We start from the raw sequence: 22,081 nt of genomic DNA, 5'->3' as shown, positions 1-22,081 counted from the left end.
AGAAGACAACTGTTGTGAATTGTGGAACCACAGATCACAGAAAGCACTGGCCAAGATTATATTTGGGCAACAAAAGCCTTAATATAAGCTGCATTTTCAGAAAGGTGCACTAAAAAGTCTAACACTATACACTCCGTTTCCATTTAAATAACCATTTTTCTCAGTATTTGTTATAATTCCTATTACAGGCCCATACACTGAGGGTTTATGAAGTAGCATGGCTTTGGTAATGATATTTGGACTTTGCACTTGTTCTTCTTTTAAAAAGACTGCTTTTTCATGCGGGCCGCTCTCGATTTATACATGGAGTGTCTCTTTCAATAATTACATGACAGGGTGTGATGCTGGGTCCCAGAGGAGCCATGTAATGATGCAAAGGACACTGCCTCTTTAATAAAATATGCGTCAGAATCACACCGCTGACACGTGCCCTTCAGTGTGCCGCTCTTTATCTTCCCTTGGCTGCCTTCACGGCCAGAGTCTTCAAAAGCTTATTAACCAGGGCCAGTCGTGCAGGCATGAAATTTGAAATGTAACAAAACATGAATATTATAGAGCAGAGAAAACAGTAAATTCAGTCTGTGGCAAGTGAATTGTCTAAAGTGTATGGCTTTGCTTTCCAGATGGTACATTTGCAGGTATATAATAATAAATGCATTTTGTTGGAGTGGATTACATTCGTATTTTCTGCATCCTCATCTTTTGAATCGATTTAATGTTTTGAGAAAATAATTCCGCACCCAATTTTTTTCAGTTACTTGCACTAATATTGGAAAAGCACAGGATGTAATTGCACAGGCTTGTATGTTCATGCACGTACTCCATGTGCTCCAACAGTCATTAACTGTAACTTGCCATGAATGGCAGTATGTGGATCTCTTATTGTAATGTAGATGATCTTATAAGGATTTCATGCAGTACATGTCATCACGGGCAACAATCAGAGCTAGGTGAGTTGTTCTTTTTAATTAGCTGTTTGTCCTTCGAAGAGTAAAGAGTTTTCTCCTCAATACATGCCCATGGATAATTAGGTCCCATTGTTGGGGATATTCCACTGGAAGACCACTTGTACCAAGCCCTGTCTTTTGTATGGGTAATCTTCGTCTTGTAAGATCTGCTCCCTCCAGAGATGTTGCTCTAAAGAATGAGAAATGTTTGTTCCCCCCCCACCCTCACCATGACATACTCATGGAATAATATCAGTGTGCGCACATGCATGATTTTTAGTTAGCTGGAGAAATTACAGAGGTGTATATGGTTCAGAGACAGAAAACTAATCCTATTAATTTAAAGTGAATAACAAAGAGGTCTAGGACTTTTCCCAAGTTGTTCCATTTATTCAACCTGCTCGCGTTTTGTTCCTCCATCATAATTATTTCCAAGTCAGATCCGCGCTGATTTCCTGGTGGACTTGTGTACCTCAGACTAAGTTAAAGAACAACGAAGCCTGTATAATTCGCACTATTCCTCTGGGGTCCTGTTCTCTGTTTTTTTCAAGGACATTTTTATTACAAAGCTGATGAAATTTGCATATTAATTCATTTCTTTCAATTTTTAAGATTAAATGTTGTCAACATGTATCAGTGCAAGGCTTTGACAGAGCTGATGAAAATGGGTCAGTCAAGCTTGAACATTTTGGAGTAAAGCAGCCATCTGCAGCCTCTGGGCCCACAGTGCCGAGGGCCGTCGCTGCTGTAGCTTGATTAAAGCAGAGAACTTTGACTGGAGATTGGCACAGGTGGGGGGCACATTGAAAACTGGAAAGATATCCTGGACCCTTTTTTGTGATTACCTCTGTTTGAATGCTGTTGAAATCAAGCACGCACATTTCAGTTTTGTTAGATATTTATTCTAAAGAAATGTAACTCAATCCAATCTCTGTAAACCACTCACCATGATACAACCTTGGTATGACCTCCAAAAAAAGTAAAGATTTTTATAGGGTGTTGGCCACATATATCTACCTTTTAAACGTTCATATTTTAATACATAAAACATTTAAGTATTTATTAGCCTTTATAAGTGTTCAAATTAGCCTGATTGGACATCCCTCTTTGTTGTGAAATTGGTCTGGTGACGCAGCATATTCTAATGTCATCATAATTAAAGATTTGCCTTAAAAATCAAATCAAAAACAGTTTTTTTAAATGTTAGGATTCTACCCTTAGATATAACTACGGTTGCCGTCAAGATAAAAATAATAATCAGCATGATATTAAAACATAGTTGTTTCACTCACTTTTCATACAAATTCACATTTTTCATACATATTAGGAGAGAATTCACTGAAATTATATTTTGTGTTGAGTGTATTATGCATGTTTATACTGTGAAACACTCTTTTAAAATTTCTATAAACATTAACAAGATTACACAAATCTTATAACCATGGATTTTTTTTTTCATTAGACAAAAATTACAAAACATTCAGGTAATATTTTGCAAAAATTTTATTCTCCAGTAAGATTTTCAGACTTATTTTACCGATCAAACATGTATATTTTAAAAACACGATAAATGAGAAGAGTTGTGTGTTTTCAGTGCGGTCTGCAGTAACACATGCTACCCTTAAGCATCATGTGTGTCTTGGCTTTGAATGGCCCTGAAGTGAAACCTCCCAGCCTTGCATCTTCATCGCCTGTTCACCTACCCAGCCGCGCGTGGGTCGCCGCTGTGTCAGCATTTATCTCCCGCAGGCGGCCCCATTATTAGTTGAGCGCGGTGCCCCCCCCCCCCCGAATACGGTCATGTACACCTGTTCCAGCTGATTCCTAATAATGATCCTCGCCTCACAGCTCGGGACGCCTGGCCCCAGCCCTCCTGACAGGAGGCTCCCGTCTGACATCCCACGCCGCTGCCGTGTCATGGTTGCCGTGGCAGCCACCCATGTGGCAGGGGCTAGCAGGAAAATGGAGCCCCTCAATTGGGTGACATTTGTTATGCAAAAAACAAAAAAAAAAAACAAAAAGAAGGGCCACCTCGATGTGTGCAGTTTGACATCTCTGCTGTTGTTTTTTTTAATCTGTGTAACAAAATCATAGGGAAAAATGCCCTTTATCTTGTCGTGGCATCTGCGGTATGAGCTGGGGTGATGGCATCGCTGCCTCGACATGGGTCCAGCACGACCTCAGACTGATAAAAAGTGGCCGCCTTGTTGCGGCCTCACCCCCATTACCATATTAATAATGGATGGGGGCCGTCGGCCCACGGTCCCACTGCCGGTGGCAGATTGAAGATTCCCCGGGGCCAGGGGTTATCTGGCCATTAGTTATGCCTTGGGAGGATTTATCAAAAATAAGCTACTGAGCCAACGTTGACAGGGCAGTCACCTCTAATCTCCCAGGGCAATGTCAGACGCGATTCCATTCCTCCTGATCTTGGTGCTGGGTGGGGGGGGGGCATATCAGGTGTCATGCTGGCCAATCAGAGCGCTGTTCTGGCAATGGCATCAGGGTCATCAGATCCACATAAAGCTAAAGATTCATCTGTCACCCTCAACCCTCACCCCCGGTTTCTGTCCTCTCACGATGGGACAGTAGTGGGTGCCCGGAGTGTCTAACCAAAAAAGGTGCCCTTTTATGGCAAATTTTTCCCAGATTATTAGTCTTCCGAGGAAAAGTTTCTAGTAAGTACACAGGTGAGTAAGGGAATCAAAAAATGAAAATTATTCTAAAACATTATTTTACTGAAATTAACTCATACACAATAACTGTACCTCGCTTTGTTCATTTGGTTTGTTCTAAGGAAGCTCCTTTATGTAGATAATGGCTTCTTGGAAGCGATATCTGTTCAAAGCTCAGTGTTGACATGAAGGACAGCATCTTTTGCCATTGTCAGCGCTCACGCTGCATGGGATCATGCTTATTTCAATTGACTGAATGTTCAGTCTGCTGGCTCAGTGAGAAGGGTAACTCCCCACCTCTCAGCACACAGCATCTGTCTGAATGCCACTGCAAACCCTGATCTTTTCTCTGAATTCATGGCATCTGCAGTATTTCCCCCCTGGCTGTGAGATGACTTCGCTGAGCATGACTCCTGTCCTCGGCGACACATGAAGCAACTCGCTGTCATGTCCAGAACTTCCCCCTGAAGTCCACTCCTGGATCATTTTCTAGAGCTCCGTTGCAGCGCTCTGGATTGGCCCACACTGTCACCGATAACCGAGGGGGGAGGGGTGACAGGAGGCCTAAATAATTGGGAGCATAATTGAATTGATCTGAGTTGGGGGCCCAATATGATATTTTTTGACCGGGCTGAAAATCTCCAGCGGCGCCCTTGCATACTCCCCCCCTCCCCGCTGCACATTGTTCTCTCCACAGCCATCAGTGACGAGCAGACAGAGGATCACGGAAGGAGCCTTGCTGCAGCCGGCTATACGCCTGTATTGATTTAATGACCTACCGTGGGAGTTTAGGCTGTGCACTAGATATCCGTGTTCACATCATTCAGTGGAAATTTGTCCTTGAGCAGATAGCAGGGAACATATTTCAGCTGACAGCTGAATTAAACCCACTGACACAACAATTTCGTTCTCACACCAAAGCGGTGCTCCTGTTTCAACAGGCCAAGCCAACGCCCTGGTCTCTTTGCAGTGGTGTTCATCCGTCTTCCGTCGTCCACCTAGGACAGGGTCACGCCAATCCTGGAGCCCATTATAAGAAGCACAGGGGACTCCCATAAGCCTGTTTTAGGCCACATTTGAGAGAGGTTACATTACTGTACATGACTGCAGTTAAAACCCCTTTAGATCTTATGCATTGGTCCTTATGTAATTTTTGGTTTCCTTTTTAGGCCTTTCAGAGATATTTATATCTCGAAGTTGGTGCCTTATTAAATGCATTTATTGGAAGTATTTAATCCTCTCGTTCTGTTCTAAATGTGCTGGTATGAATCTGTAATTACGCCTTTGCTTGCTGACACTGAGCATGTTGTAGATGGCTTGAAATTTATTACCTTTCAGAAGGGGACTTCATTTATAGAATATGTTTCAGCTGAAAGTATTACAGATTTTTTTTTCTTCCCAAGGACAAGGAAAGGTGAGCCAGCAACCTTTTTTGGACCAGCTGCAGAAAACATATCAAGAGGTCCTTCTTTATGGTGGCTAATCATTTCAGTAATGGCCGAGGCCTGCGGGCAGCCAGGCCGTCTGCTGCATATGTGATTGCGGTTTGAGTCGGGCGCTCGGCACAGGACATGCGCGGCCATTCAGCAGGCTGGTGAATGTTGCTCAGCTGCTTTCTACAGGTGTGGCTGTTTCATCTCAGTCACACACGACGTGGCTGACAAACCAGAGTTATAAGGCAGAGGCGACACTAAGAAACAGATAATACAGTGGAACTGGAGAAGAACCTGCGGTCATTTATAAGCTCCTGTTTGTATGGAAAAACTGTGTTTAAGACAGAGCTCAGAGGAGTACGGCAGACATGTTAAATCTAGCAGGAAGGACACCAGTGCTAAACTAGCCCACTTCTAGCCCAGTACAACCGAACATGCAGAAAGGCTTCTCTGAACGTACATCTATCCTTTAGGTGGTTCTGGAGGTAACAATGTGGCCTACCCTGTATTAACTAGGTATACCTAATTAAATGGCCATTGAGTGGTTTACTGGGATTCTGGTATGTGTTACATATAAGCTTCCAGCACTGCTGTCCGGAATGTTCTGCCTTGTGCTCCTGCTCTCACTTAGCCATAACAAAGCCATTAGATGCTGTGCAGAGTTAAAACTCCGCTTGGTACTGCTTTGGCATGGAGTCAGTCGGCAGGGGCTCCCAATTAGCGAGGAGGCTGGTATGTTATATATCATTACTAATGTACATGCCGACGCTCCATTCATCAAAGGGAGAAGACCTACAGCAGCCTGGAATAACACAAAGCTGGAAATGCCCTGTTGCAGTGCGTACACTTTATCATGATTTATGTGCGGTCAATGGCTGACGTTTTCAATTGGCGCTAATATTTATATAAATGTAAATTGAGAAATATTAGCGGCCCTGTAGGCAAGTGAATGCAAGACTGGGCAGTGCTGACTGAGGTATACAAATCTTGTAGCTGAGAATATAGGACTGTGCCCAGGCTGAACCCACTCATGAGAGAGACATGGTGGAGTGGGGGGCTCACGTTTGGCTTTTGACGGTCAATCCTCACCACGGGGAAGAGCTCACAATGCCATCATTTAAACGTGGACAGTGGCATCGAAAAGCTTTCAAATTCATTTCACGTCTTTTTATGTATGAATGTTTTGTTCTGCATTTGATACGAGCTTAGAAACTTGGAAAAGAATTTCCATGACAAAGTCAGGTCACTGTCACATGATGCGAGGGTCTATGTCCTAGAGGTTTGTTCATGAGTCATTACAGCTTTCTGATTACACTTTGTAGCTCTATGTTGTTTATTTTAGTGCTAAAAATATATATTTTTTTCCATTTGCATGTATGTGTGGTTTCCCAGAGCCTGATGTGCAGCCTGCTGTATGCTCGGCTTTACCTGGGTGAGGCTCTGGTTACTGGGTGGAATTTTAATTGAAATGAATTTTAATGAATTTTAGAAAATATCACTGCTCCTCATATTAACAACATTTCTGAAAATTGCACACAAAAATAGCAAATATATTATGTGCTATAGAAATCACTATGGTTAAAACACAGTAAAGTCCCTTACTGACCTACACCAACTGAATGACTGCAGGGGGGTAATATTTTTAGTATGGTTTAGGCATTACAGATCCTCCAGGTTGTCTGTGTATAGCAGAACTTTTTGCTTAATGTAGCTTATTCGTTTAGTGGTTCTCTTCGGGTAATAATAAAACAAACTCCACTACAGCTGACGTGGCCATACACACGAGTGAAACCACTTGATTGTGGGAAATTTGTGAAAGGAAAGTATGTGTGCATCGCAGAGATATTCAACCATCGAGTGGAAATCGAATTGTAGGGCAGGATTTCAAGGTCAATGCTCACCACCCAGTGACTACTGAGGACAGACTCACTGTCTCTGTGCATAGATGTGCATCTGTAATATATAGCGGTCAGTGAGGAATATTCATCTTTTTTATATTATCTTTCAAAAGCAGTGTCATCTTTTCTGATGCTTATAAGCATCGTACAAAACTGTCCTTTAGGGTTAATGGGGAAATTTGAGTAAATTGAAACACTGTTAAAAATGCTAAAACACTGGAAGACTTTTCAGAGGGACCTGCAGCAAACTAATGAGAAACATAGAATTTAGCTTCACCAGGAAAACGGCACACGTGTGCGTTTGCGCGTGCGGGCAGAGGAAATCGAAAGGAAGGCTGTCCTGCGTGATTACACGCCCAGGCTCAGGTCAGAGCGCTGCAAATGCCAATCGCCACGCTGAATGCAGGAGACAAAATGTTACGCCGAAGGTCACATGAAATACCCTTAAGGAATGCATCTGTTACTCAGAATAATATGGACGGCCAACTGGCAGAGAGTGCGAGAGAATACCTGTGGGTGCAATGCGAGGCCAGGGAGAGCACTCTCTGATAATCCCCTAGAAGCGCACACCAGCCACGCAGAAACTAAGAAGAAGGGAAAAACTTGTTAGATTTAAAATGTCACGCCATCAGGATGTTAAATTAGTTACTGGATTGTTTTTTAATGTGTTTTGTTTGTGCATGCGCATGTGTGTATAGTTAGACTTTTAGGACAAAAAAAGATACTGTGCCAATAATAATTTCCCTTTTTTTATGATAAAGGCCAGATTTCCAGTACAGGGGAGTGGGCAGGGAGGGTATCAATATGGTCGGTTCAAGGGTCAGCAGACTCTCACCAGTTGACCCTGTTAATCTATTGTGGTTTTGGCACCTTTTTGGCATTGGTGTGTGTGTCCAAGCTGCCCCTCGGCCCTGTCTGGCATCTAGGAAACTCAGGTCAAACTGAGAACAAAAGCACTAACTGTTGACACTGCGGGCACTCAGACTGATAGTGGGTTTTACATGGGGGGGGCAAACATTTACATTCCAGATGCTGTCAGAGTTGGCCAGACTGATACAGTCAGTGGTAGCGTGCCAGCCGTCCCTTAATGTCAGGATGACTCCTTGTTGCATTTACAATATTAATGAAAGAGCCAATTCACTGGGTACCCAGTGCTCTCCAGCACAAAATATCTGCCCTAGCACTTGACCTTTAACGTGCTTCCATTACACACCAGCATGTACATGGAGAAAAAATACAAAAAGATCAGACACATTATAAAGTCCCACAATACTTGCAACTGTGCCAGAAATGGCTAAATACGGTTAGGTCAACGCTCACCATGCAGTGGCTCACTGTCTCTGTGTATAGATGTATATTGGTAATATATATAGCGGCCAGTGAGGAAATCACTAGGTTCCTAGACAGTGGGTTAAAACACAGTAAGAGTAAAGTCCAAAAATTTACGTTTAAAAATTGTTTTAAAAAAATAATTTTCTTTCACTATGGTATGATGGTACAATCAGTTCTAATACTGTATATATATATTAAGCTGTGGATAATATTTTCATCAATTTACCGTATAGTAAAGTATATCAGTGTTATTTTTTTTTTTTTAAACAAGTAAATTTATATATGAAATAAGAATGATAGCAGTATCTAATGACCCAATAATAAAAAACTTTAGGAATACACATACTGGTATTTGTTTTCTTTATTTGCATTGTGAAATAAACATGTGTAATTGCATACATTATGTTTGGGGTACAGTGCACTGGCTGAGTGATTTACTGCCTTTTCTTGTTTACTGCCATCTTGTCCCAAACATGATGGGGAATCCTCGCACTAATTTCAGCTTCAGCAGAATGTCCGGGAAGGGGAGTGACCTTCTCTGCTAGCTAGTTCCCGCTGAGTGCAGTTAGTGCAGCTAAACCTACCAGCCCTCGATTCAGCCCGTCCTCCTCCACACTGCTGCCACCCGCAGAAGGCAACCCCAGCACTGAGGAACAGTTGATGGAATGAAATGTAATGCTGTGTCTTTAAGCTGATCTCGCACCTCATAAAAACACTCAGTTCAGAGGGGCTCTGATCTTGTGTTTTAGTAAAATAGAACTCTACGGCTGACTGACAGCTCTGATCTAAAGCATTTAAGTGTAAGTTTTGATCTCTCTGCCTTTGATTAAAACTAATGAGCTCATTTAATTCAAAATGGGAATCTCTGATAAGAGAAATAAGGTTGATGTGATTGGATTAGAGGGGCGAATTAAACTCTTAGAGCTGAAGTTTGCGCTTATATAGTGTATTAAAAAGCTGTTGGCGTATTCTGCTGTATTAGATGATGAGAAAAATTTCATAGTAATTCATATTTAATCAGAAGAAATGAAATGACTAAATATAACATAGGTCTGCTTTTCCCCAGAGTGATAAAGGACTAGTTAGATTTTAAATGACATTTAATTCATGTCTTCTGAAACAAAGAAAGGGGTCTCCGTGAAAAGGCCGGAGTGAGCTGTGCCCACAGCCAGGATGCATTGTGTCTGCTTAGCAAATAAAGTCAGTCTGCTGCTTTGTTAGATGCAGAGCAGCAGAAAACGGGATTTTCCAGGTGTCTTGTTGGTAATCCCTTTTCCACATTAATCCGCCTTCCCCATTCCTTTGGTGCTCTGTGGAAGCACTCTCAAAGACACAACTGCCCCCCCCCCCCCCCCCACAGCCTCCCCGCGAAAAGGCACGATGTCGTGGAGGGTGAGGCGGCCGAAATTAACTTGTTGCCTTTGTAAACTTGTGGGATCCTTTTCAAACTGCTTTATGAGACAATTGCTGCAGGTATTTAATTGATTCCCCTACTGCGTAACATTTTTACTGCTTTGTTTGATAAAATGGTAGAAAACACTATGCATTTTCAGATTTCAGTGTTTTTGACATTTGAAATGTTTGATTTTGCTATTATTTTCATGGGATTTTAATTCAATAATGTCTAAATTAATGGGAAAAATGAATAGCAAATAGGAGCAGAGTAAACCTCTTATTACATAAAAATAAATGTGTACTGAAATCACTAGAATCACTTACCAATGCTGTTGAACGATTTTATAGTCAGCAAATATATAAAGTCAGAAGTAGACTGTTATTGATTGAAACATTGTCAAACTTTCATTGGCATTATGTTCTCTTTTTGTAATTGAGTTACACTTTTCTCTCAGACGATTAGCCTGAGATGATAGAAACTCAATGAGGAGCTATTGCAGCCCTCTATCTAGCCATCTTTTTAATATGCCCTGAACTTCGGGGTTGTGTCTGTGAACACAGGAGGTGCTGTGAAGTAACTGTGTGTCTGTGTCTGTGTGTGTGCATGTGTGTGCGGGTGTGTCTCTGTGTCTGCGCGTGCGTCTGCTCCTGCAGTGGAGTCGAGCAGCCCCAGCCTCCTGGCCCCCGAAAACTCCCTGGAACGCTCCTTCTTCATCCGCATGAAGTCCACGCTCACCAAGAGGGGTGTCCACATCAAGTCCTCCGGCTACAAGGTGAACCAGCCCCCAGCCCCGGAACCCTCCTCCATTCCCATCCTCTGCTTCCAGTATTCATTTACTCCTCTTTAACTTATGTCCATTCTCTCAGTGACATTTTTATGCTGTTCGATCTTCATTTACTGATAGTTTTCACATGCTGTCACAGACCCTGCCCTGTTTGTGTGAAATACATGCAGTATGCTTAGGTGAGTGGGGCAGCATGCTGGCTCAGTGGGCAGCGTGGTCACATCCTGTGGCTCGGGGATTTAAACCCGACCACCTCCTGTGTTCACTCATGCACTGGGTGTCATCCACATTTCATCTGTGTTCTCCTGGTTCCTCCTGCAGCTGAGAGATGTGCTAGTTGCTGAGCTGTTTGTGAACATGTGTGCCCTACCAGGAACTGGCTAACTATCCAGGTTGTTCCTCAAGGACAGACTACAGGCCCCTATGCATTTGGGAGATGGAACTATATGCGAATAAAGACAAGCACAGACCCAGTAACTGCATGAATATGCACATTTCAAGATTATAGTTCAAGTGTCTAAAAGCAAATATCAACAGGCAGATAAATATAGTATATAGTAAAAGTATAAAGAGATACTGAATTCATTTAAATTAATTTAAATGAAAATCACTTCTGAGAAATAATTTTAATATTTCCATGATAATACAGTATATTGTCAAGGTACAGTGTGTCATATAGCCGAATGGATGCTGACATTAATGGTCAACGAGCCCTTTTGCTCCTGTCCAGTTGAGATTGTAACCACAGTTATGTTGGTTACATAAATACTGGAGATTGTTAGGATGCTGGACACTATCATTCACACTTCTGGTACATCTGCAGACCAGCATGAAGCCTTGTATATATGTCAGCTATCTGTGTATGTATGTGTGTGTTAGATTTATATTACATTGGGGAGACCAAATGTCCCCCACAATGTAATAAAAACCTGTTATTCTGACATTGTGGGGACCATTTTTAGGTCCCCACAAAGATCCTTGAGTGCAATAAAAAAACTAAGAATTTTACTTGGTTACTTATGGTTAAGATTATGGCTGGGTAGGGGTTAAGGTTGTCATGTTGGGATTAGAATTTTATCCGTAGAAATGAATGGAGAGTCCCCACAAATTTATAATTATAAATTGTTTGTGTGTGTGTGTGAGAGTGGTCCAGGTATACCTTACCTTGTGGGGACCAAATCTCCCCACAACGAACGCATTGTGATGAATAACTGTTTTTTTTTTTGCCTTATGAGGACCAGTTTCCTGTTCCCCATAAGGGAAAACTCTATTTTATAAAAATCCGTGACTGCAATGAAAAAAACTAAAAATGCAAAAAACATGGTTTTGGTTAGGGCTGGGTAGGGGTTAAAGTTGTCATAGTTAGCGTTAGCATTTTTCCTATAGAAATGAATGAGCGCCCCCCAAAAAGATATGATTACACAACTATCTGTGTGTGTGTGTGTGTGTGTGTGTGTGTGCGCGCACGCATGTACATATGTTTTTGTGTGTGTGTTTGTGTGTGTGTGTGTGTGCATGTGTGCGTGTGTGTGTGTGTGTGTGCGCGCACGCATGTACATATGTTTTTGTGTGTGTGTTTGTGTGTGTGTGTGTGCATGTGTGTGTGTGTGCGCGCACGCATGTACATATGTTTTTGTGTGTGTGTGTGTGTGTGTGCATGTGTGTGTGTGTGCGTGTGTGCAGGCATTCCCGTTAGGCAGTAGGAGGTGAGGAGCGGCTGCCTGCAGCCTAATCATGGTGTGCAGCAGAGTATGGCGATGGACAGGCGTATTCTGCCATTACACATTTACAGGGAGGCTCTTTACACATATGCGATCGCAGCCTCATTTCTCTGGCTGTCTGGGAAACACTCTAGAAGAGAAAGGCTGTGCTGTGACTTCCAGCTGTAATATACTGAAGGAATTATCTTGACCTCGCAATAAATATGATTTTCATTTGTAGGTTAAGGTCTCTAAAGGTACCGAAATGGTGGAAGTTTTTACTGCAGAGAGAAATAGATTAAAGTATATTTCTTGAGTCACTAGAGGTGAGGAATGTGAATGTGCTGTTGTCCTTTGCCCCGTTTGTTCTGTATTTGCTGTTTCTCATAGTATTATATATTTTTTGAGCATCATTTCACAATAATGAATCAATTTTTAATCGGGTGTATTTAAAAGGGCCAATGGAGCCTCAAGATTTTTTATGTTGCAGTTGAAGAAAATTGTTTCAGACGCTTTAATTTATGAATAAAATACGAATGCACACTCCTACAAATTATAAGAACATACATCAGAGATTTTATCAACGTCAACCTTCCTATAAAAACTCATTACCATGAGTCAGACAGGACGGTATTCTTTGTCCGAGTGAAGAACCGACATACAGCTTAAAATATGTATTTAATTAAAGACACTCTAAAGGTCCTCTCAAGATGATCACATTGTTTGCACTGATGCCTCACTATGTTTGTGCTCTGTCTGTGTGACTCGTCGTGTTCCTGCTTATCTAAATGAACTGTATGTCTAAATTTGCTGAACTGTTCAAGAGCCAATTCACACATTTAGGTAACACACATTATCGAATGCTTCTGCTCTTAAAGATACATATTATGGAATAAAATAATTCACTGAAATGCAGAAGCTAAATTTCAAACTTTCAAATAATGACCAGATTTTTTTAACTCACTGAGTTTGTTGACCTTGAAACTACAATGTCATTTGGTATTTATTTCCTGAAATTCAACGCTTTATTGGTGGTCAAAAATATCTTGAAGGTCTCTTTGTTGTGGACAGTCTGTTTTCTGCCAGGTTTCTTTAATCTCAGAAAATAATTTAATGTCGGAAAGCTGATAAAGTGTAACCCTGGCATTAGGTGGGAGCTTCGTCCTCGAAAACCTGCATTGTTTCTGCCGCTGTCTCTCCCGCCGCAGTCTTTTCATGCTGCACGTATACAGACGCACACCTCATGCAAATCGGCCTGGGCCCGGGAAAGCCTGGTATCAATATGTACGCACACACATGCATGCCACATGCATTACCAGGCCGACCAGGACACTGCTTATTGCACTGATTCTGAATAAAGGCAGAGTTTGTGTTGTTACATAACACAGCTGTGTAAGTAGTGCATGCCATGTGGGAGCTTTCGGCGGGGTGGTCAGGGACTGGACCTCCTGTGCATCATGGCTGCTCACGTTTCCTCTCCACTCCAGAGGTCAAAGCAAAGAGAATCCTCCCCCGGCTTAAATATAAATCCATCTTTTTTTAAACGGATCCCAGGCCCATCTTATTTAATTCATTCATGCAAAGGTTCTCCGTCATTATTTGTGCTGTATCACATTTCAAAAGCACTCTGGAGAGCCCCAGCGAGCTGATGAACCTGATTCCATATGTATACGCCTCTATATTCACTGACGGGGGGGGGGGGGGGGGCATTGTGCGCCGAACCATGAATTATAGGAATTGATCCCTTTGTTATGTTGTATTAAATTGAGATGTGCTGTGCTGTGTGCCTCACACTGCCTCCTCGCCGCCCTCCTCGCCGCCGCCACCGCGTCACTTTGCATTTGGCCGGCTGAGCATATTAACGTCTCGGCCACAGTTTACGATGTTCTTGCCAAGAGCGATCCTGCAGCAGTCCAGCCGGCCGCCTCTCTCTTTGTGGCAATTACTTCAAAAAGTAGCTTTTTATTTCATTCATTTTTTTTTTAACTAAACTTTTCGATGCCCTTTTCTTGAGGGTCCAGAGGGGTAATTTCCATCTCGTATGCTTTTAAATATATTCTAGGGTTTATTTATTTACCGAAGGCCTTTATTTTCATTGGAGGGCGCCCTGGCCGGATTGGCACGCAGCTTGGCACTGATACAATATTTACAAGGCGCACTCACGCTGCTGGCCGCACTACTTAGACGTCTTCCCCCCCCCCCAAATCACTGTGATGTCTTATTGAAGCGCCGACTGGCAGCGCTCTTGTCAAGCGTGTCTCTGCCTGTCACTCGTCTATCAGAGCGTGATGGACAGCTCGCTGTAAGTCTTTGCCGAGCGCCGGAGACAGCTGCTTTGCCCTGGTCTGCTCTGCTCTCCTCCGGCTGGACTGCTGCTTCGAATCCCCTTTTGTGGGGGCCCTGTGTGTATTCCCATTTTGTTCCGAATGCCTTGCAATTAATTTAACTTAATTGAGCTGTTAACAGAATCTCATTTGGATTTGTCATACCTTGATAGTCAGCTGCCATAAAGCCCTAATGATAAAATGGTTGCTGTAAGTGTATTTATTCTATTGGCAAAGTCCACATTTTTTTCTTGTTAATTTTTCAGCATAGCAATGCAAATGCAGACAATTGAATGGCAATTTTTTATGTTAAAGGGCATTTCATCTCAATCCCGTATAAAACATCCTCTCGTGATTACAATCCTTCCTTTTTTAACAAAGAATTGTCAGATAAATGAAACATGACAGAGACAAAAGTGATTTTATTAATAAAAGTATATTTGTAATTGATAGGTTTGTGAAATATACACATTAAAAACATAACATGCTGAAAAATCCAATTCCTCTGTGAGATCTGCCTCCCTCCTGCATGGGAGAGGAGCATTAAGTCTTTAGGATTAGAGTGAGGCATATAATAACCATTCAGCATGGAGGCAATGGCTGAGAGTCGCTATGATACAGAAATGGGAGGCTTTGGATTGAAAGGAAGACATTATGCAATCTGCTGGATAGGAAAACCATTTTCTGCCAAGGCTTCACTTTGACAGAGCCATTGTACTGTGTCGAGGTTGTGTTAAATTTCACAGCTCTGAAGGCTCCCGGATGTGGTTTTAATTCTCCACTGCTGCTTGCTAACTAACGTTCAGAGTCTGCCAAAGGGGGATTTAGTTCCACAACACCGGGATGCCTTTTCTTAGCGGCAGAGGAGAGTCATAAAGAAATCCCGACGGCCCGAGCCTCTTCAGAGCGTAGAGAGTGCGGCCTGCCTCTGTAAATGATATTAATAGCATCTTGCCACTTACCAGCACATGCTACTGCAGACCCTGCGTCTATAGATGAGAAGGAAGTAAAGTTTGCCTTCTGAGGGGTGCACATGGGGATTCTCAGGAGGTTTTTAAGAGTGATTAAAATGGATGGATCTAAAAGTACAGTTTGCATATCAAGTCAATTCCTGCTCCAGGCAAAATGGAGCTACAAAGACTTTAAAGGTTTGCAAAACTAGCAAAGCTAGAAATAGGCAATTATGTCCTTCACTACTGTATTTCTCTGCTGAGGCAAATAGTTTCTTAACATCTTCTTCATCAGTGTATCATAAAATATGTTTTTAACATTATTTTTTCATTCATAATTGATTTTTATATGTCATTAATATCTTTCTGACATTTGCGATGTTTTCTGTGATGTTTTTGTAGAATTAATAAGCACCATGGCACCGTGATGCTTCTTCACCTTATAGCAACCGTTTCGTTAAATAGGCCTCTTGGAATTGATTTTTATATATCATTAATGTCTATCTGACATTTGCTATATTTTATATGATGTTTTTGTAGAATTAATGAGCACCATGGCACCGTGATGCTTCTTCGCCTCATATCAGCTGTTTTGTTAAATAAGCCTCATTGACCTTGGCCAGTGTCATATGCGCTGACACACACATCCACCTCTCTCCAAGGTTATCCATATAACAGGCCGGCTTCGGATCCGTATGGCGCTGACCCACAATCGATCGGTACCCAACCAGATCATGGGCATGGTAGTGGTGGCCCATGCCCTCCCCCCTCCCACAATCAACGAGGTCCGCATCGACTGCCAGATGTTCGTGACCCGAGTCAATATGGACCTAAACATTGTCTACTGTGAGAATAGGTAAGACATCTTACATCCTGAACCCATCTCAGGTGGGTCATTTTATCATTATTATTATGCAGTAATAAGAGACGTTAAAAGATTGATTTGACACTGATTAACAGTCATATTCTTACATAAACACATGATTCCGATGTTATAACCGAACTAGCACATCATAGAAAATACCAAATCTTAAAAAAAGGGAAAAAATGTAATCCTTGCTTGCATCTCTGAGAGGCTTCTGAACCTTGAAGGGGTTAAATAAAAATTTATATATAGCATATTTTGCCAAATGTATTTTTCAGCTACGCAAAATTTAAGTAAGCAGATCTCAGCTACAGGTTGTCTATGTGTGAAGGTTTGCTCGCTTTCACATCCCTGTCATAGAGTTAATGTGCAGATGATATGTGTGTATTTCGGCATAAATATGGTAAAAAGCCAGCTAGCTTCCCACATAAACAGTGTTGCTGGAAAGTTAACATATGTAACCTTGAAAAGAAATACTTTATTTGTTTTATTTATAACCCTGGGGTTCACATCAACCTGATGTCTTACTGAAAGTGTTACTGCTCTCACATTATTTATGATGAGGCAGTAAGTAGCCCTGTTGGGCTGAAAGCAGAAGACGTTGCCCTGTACTCTCCTCAGCCTCTGGTTCACAGCAGACTGCTCAGTGTATTACTTAAAGAAACTCTTTAGATTAGCCTTTGAATTTAAAGTAAAAGCACAGCAGTTCGCCTTGTCATTGTTTAACGGTTATATCCATTCCTCCCAGAATTAGTGACTACATGGACCTGACCCCGGTCGACATTGTAGGAAAGCGATGCTACCAGTTCATCCACGCGGAAGATGTGGAAGGCATTCGGCACAGCCATTTGGACCGTAAGTGTACAGCCGGACACAGTTGGGAGAAGGACACCCATACTGACCTGCAGCTTTTACTTTGAAAACTTACACACCCACTTTTAATGCCTTTTTATAAGCTTGCTAAAGTTTCATACATTTGTCCATATGTAAAATCAGGATTTTCTGCATTTGAGTCATTTACAGGCCTGAGTACTGACCCAGACCTCAGTAAAGAGCTGTGGTTTTGATTGTGGAGCATACATTATCATTTTTATATGCTATTATTTTGTTCAAATTATCATAAACTACTTGGGCAAGTTGCTAAAATAACCCTCAGTTTAAATTCATTGTTATCTCCTGATGGACCTGTTTAGTACAACCTATTTATCCCAATAGGAAGCATGCTGGTTAAATAATGCGAGTGAATTCATATGAGCAGGTGTCTTGTGCCAATGTATGTGTGCATTTAGCTGCACATACAGGAATGTGTCAGACTTGGTCTGGGGTCCTCGCTCTTAGCGTGGGAAAGACAGTGACTAGTAGCAGCCTGAGCACCGTCTCCTGCAGCTGGGAAATGTCGGTGACAGGTAACTCAAGCGTGATTGGGCTGAAAAGCATCGATCTGGATAAATGCACTCGAGCAGCACTTTGTGCTGAGCCTTTTGGACGACGTACTCATTTCACACAGCCCAGCGGTAAATCTCAAGCTTTATCAAACTCCATTGATACTTTGCTCTGTCCTCCATCATTTACTTAAGTGGTCCCCTTTCCGATCTGCATTTACAAGCGTTTGCATTGTCGTCAACAACAGCTCCTCTACGTCTGTAATTTTATTGTTTTTTTTATTGTTTGTTGGTTACATGAGTAATTAAAATTTAATACCTCACTGGAAAGTAAGCTGTGAGTTCGAAAATTATGTTGAAACGAATGACACTGAATGCCACAGTGAATCTTTGCTCTGAATTCTCCCGGTCTTGAAGCTGAAGAGAGCAAAATACAGGCGAAAAAATTAGAATTTAATAAAAATAGTACAGCCAGCATAAGATTTTTTCTCTGATTAGCATTTTCATGCAAAAACTGGCAACATTTCAAATGAAAAAATGGCCCATTGCTAAAGCTAATGATGCTTTTTTAAGCACTCTGTAGAGGGTTTTGTAAGGTGGCGGCAGCGTACAGCAGTGTTTGGGAAGCAGGCCACGCGCTGAGCATTGTGGGCCATGTGCTCTAATGGCAGGGTTGAGGGGTATAAATTTCCCTGCTTTATTAGGTGTTTGTGGAGGAGGATGAGTGTCCTTGGGCCTGCTGGAGAATTTTTTGCTATCTGATTAGATATTGGGGGTCCAGCTGAATTAGAGAGCAATTACCACCACAGCGCACTGTCCCTTTTCCTTAAACAGGCTCCAGATTGGGTCCATTAGGCTCTGATTTGAAACCCAGCAGAGAGAGAGCAGTGAAGCAGGCTGACATTGAACAGGAACAGGAAGGCGACAGCAAACTCCAAATGCTACATTGTAATATATTGCATGTCCAGTGCTGCGTCCGACTGATTTATCGCATGCCGCGCCACTGGCCTGTTTTAAAAGGAGTGTGTTGACAGAGGAATTATTTAATGAATACTCTGAACAATTCTGAGTTATTTACAGCTGTGCAAAAAATGTCGCATTTGAAAATGCAGGCAGTATAAACCTATCAGCTTTTTTAATCATACCTTAAAAATGTAAACCTAGTGACCAAGCAGGCTGTACTGTAATTAAAGGTCATTGCGCATGCTTTTCCTTAATAAAGGAAAGCGCTCTGTTATTTGGACATTTCCAAAGCAGTGTGCATGCTGCAAAGCACTAGTTTGCAGCAAATTCCATTAGGCACCGTAATGGCAGACAGAAAATATACCTCTAATATACCTCCAGTCCATAGGCCTCCAGCACACTATTATAGCTGGTCTCTAAAGACCAGTTCAGATTTGTTTAAATTAACTCCTCATCTGAATCATGATTCTACTTAAACTTACGTCCAATGATATGTTAATTAAATTTTCATTATGACATTTTCTGAGGAGGAGTAAATCAGGTTTTCAGTAAACAGCACTTGTTCAGATGAAGTGTAAGAATTGTTAAATCATTTAGTGGCATATTGTACATTCTGTATTGAGATTTTGTTTCTGTGTAATTGTGTACACCAAATATGCAGTGTCAAGTTTAAAGAATATGTTACCTAAGGCCATGCAGCAAATCTACTTCAGCTCATTTCTGTACAACACGCTTTCCTTCCAAAACAGCGATTTCCCACTAGGGCTAGCATTTTCAGCTCAACAGTGTCTCAAAACTAGCCCAAAACCCACCCAAAGCTCTCAAAACACAAGGCAAGAAATACCACAAAGCCTTTAGTACAAAGCGATTGGTAGCTATGTTTGTCCATGGTTGTTCTGGTAAAAGCAAAAAAGAGCCATAAATGTTATTACACATGTGCAGCATGTTATGTGCCTCGTGCTTTTTCATTCATTCAGTAATTTGGTGCCTCATATTGTATTTAAATGCTAATAAATCTGATGGCAAGGTGTGGTCCAAGAGGCCGCTCCTACGTCTGGACGTGGAGCTCCAGTGCGCTTATAAGATAGCAGACAGATACTGACATGTTATGAAAGGAATCCCATTCTGCTGTTATTACTAATTACAAAAACCAAGGGCTAGGCAATTTTTACATAATGAATATATGATTATATATGTTCGTCTGCCTTCCAGTGACATGTGCCGGACAGCTTCAGGGGACCTGGGACTTTCCTAGGGAGCACAGATACAGGGCACATAGACAAACCCCATGACATGAGGAGAGCATGCAAACCCCATAGACACAACCCAGAGCCTAGATTTAAACCCTCAGCGTTGGAGGGGTGACACAGGAGTGCTTTTCATTGAGCCACCATGCTGCTCACATTACTTTTGAAATTAGTTTTGAATGAGTTTTGCATAGAGAATAAAACGATAGCCTTGATTAATAAGTGGCAAGATTTTGGCGGAAAACACTACTCACAAGTGCAAAGCTGTGGCACAATTAGTCCAAGGTGTGCAACAAAAAAATAGTTTGAACAAGTTAGTCTTACTCAAGAAAAAACTTCAAAAACCTAACATAACCCTAAATTGCCTTTCCATTATTTCCCAGTTTTATGCTAATCTCTACAAGATCTGGCCAGTTACTGTAATGTATGATATAAACAGGCAGGTAGATGGGGAGATGGATAAGATCTGTTAATTTATTAATCAAAAGGCAAATTGAAATGCAAAAAGTGATAACATCAAGGCGCAGGGGAAAAGGGTACATACGGAATACCAAGAAAATACTAATGGATCGTGTATGTAATGGCGGTAAATATAATGCGGAAAAGTGAATATGTGGCATAATGCAGTGGATCGAAAAAGGCAACGTAAGAGCAAGGCACTGGGACAGCGCACTGAGGCCGAACTCCATTCAGGGCCCAGGGAGACGAAGAGACAAACTTCTCTCTTCTCCTTCGCTCTGTCTTAAAAGCGCTGCCTTTACAGTAATATCCCTGTGGACGGCAAGGACTTCTCTAAAAAGCAATTTCACGGGTGTAAATTACCTACTTTTATACAGAAGCTGAGCCCAGCGCAGGCCGGGACGCTGTGGGTAAAGGGTATCTGAAAGGTAGCTGCCATTATGGAAGAGATCCAGATGATGAAAACAAACTGAAGGACAGGGGGGCCTTGGCGCGGTGCGCGGGAAGCCGCCCTACAGGCATGCCTGGGGCTGCAGGAGAGCGCCGCAGATTAAAGAGCCCCTATTCCTTTTAATGCCTCCAAAGCAGCAGAAAACTTCAGCGCGGGGGGAAAAAAGCAGCTTCATTAACGCTAAATCAATGGTGTGAGCAGGCCGATTGATTTAATGGCACCGTAAGTGAAAGGGGTTAAAAAATAAGCATCACCTGCAGAGACGTGGGAAGGGACGGACAGTGCGTATCGACGGCACTGCGGAGAGGGGGTTTGTCCAATCGAAGGTAAACAAGGCAGGCACCGGCAGACAGGAGAAGGAGAGCAGGCCGGACGCCCACGCCACAGACAGGGAAATATTGGCCTTCCTGCTTTGACAGTTTACCCTCTTGGAGGAATTCTGCAGTTTAGCAAACATGTATCATTATAGCACATGCATATCATTAAAGTGCAATTGACTGGACGTGGGTTATAATATATTTTGCCTAATATGCACCTTTAGATATTCTGTAATTCATTTTTAATGGGTTAGCGAAGCCATTCGGTATTGTTACTTGGATTATTTTGTTTGCTATACTCTGCATATATTTATTTTAATTTGTTCAGAGGTATCTTTTTAATTGAAATTCATGAAGCTCATGAATTTTATCAGATTTACATTATTACTTAAATCACTTAATGTTTCCTTGTGACTTCTATACATAGAGCTATTTGCCTTTTATGCTTAAATTCACATTTTAATTGGCAGTGATTAAAGCAGTGTAATGTTACTTCTGCACTGTGTAGCATAGGTCAGTGCACTGTCACTGGGCAGTAAAGTGATCAGGATTTGCAGTATGTACATGAAACAGCAGTTGTGCAGTGGGTATATCACTCCACATTGCTACAGCGGTGAAGGTTAATACAAGGGTATGCAAAAGGGAGGGGGCCTGTTATACGATTTATTTGTGTATGATTCTCTTTATTTTGTAATTTGTTCTATCTTTTCACGCAGAGAAAGCAGCCTGCAAAATAATTTCAGTTATTGTAGCCCTTGGGATCGCATCTCAGACAACACTATCAGTCCGTAATAGTTTTTAATTACTGGACCTCTTTTTATATAAATCATTCTCCTCGTGAAACTCTTTCTGTGTTAAGGCCTATTTGTAGCTGTAATTAAACCAAGAATATGAATTTACTACCTCTTTCAGATTCTCACTGTTTCTGTTTTAGAGCATGATGATTAATGCAAATACA

At 41.8% G+C, this 22,081-nt stretch overlaps 1 protein-coding gene across 4 annotated transcripts in view; it reads left to right on the top strand.

Annotated features, from left to right (window-relative positions):
- The window catches only part of LOC125707168 (neuronal PAS domain-containing protein 3), a 280,684-nt gene that overhangs the window by 252,166 nt on the left and 6,437 nt on the right, over window positions 1-22,081 (top strand). For all 4 annotated transcript variants that reach the window (XM_048974125.1, XM_048974124.1, XM_048974127.1 and 1 more), the window contains exons 7-9: window positions 10,335-10,453; window positions 16,102-16,295; window positions 17,053-17,159. In XM_048974125.1, coding sequence (XP_048830082.1) covers window positions 10,335-10,453; window positions 16,102-16,295; window positions 17,053-17,159 — 420 coding nt within the window. The remainder of the gene's footprint in view (window positions 1-10,334; window positions 10,454-16,101; window positions 16,296-17,052; window positions 17,160-22,081) is intronic.

The sequence above is a fragment of the Brienomyrus brachyistius genome, chromosome 14, assembly GCF_023856365.1.
Source record: "Brienomyrus brachyistius isolate T26 chromosome 14, BBRACH_0.4, whole genome shotgun sequence".
Classification (NCBI taxonomy): domain Eukaryota; kingdom Metazoa; phylum Chordata; class Actinopteri; order Osteoglossiformes; family Mormyridae; genus Brienomyrus; species Brienomyrus brachyistius.
The sequence above is the reverse complement of the archived record's forward strand: the minus strand, read 5'-3'. Positions and strand labels throughout refer to the sequence as shown.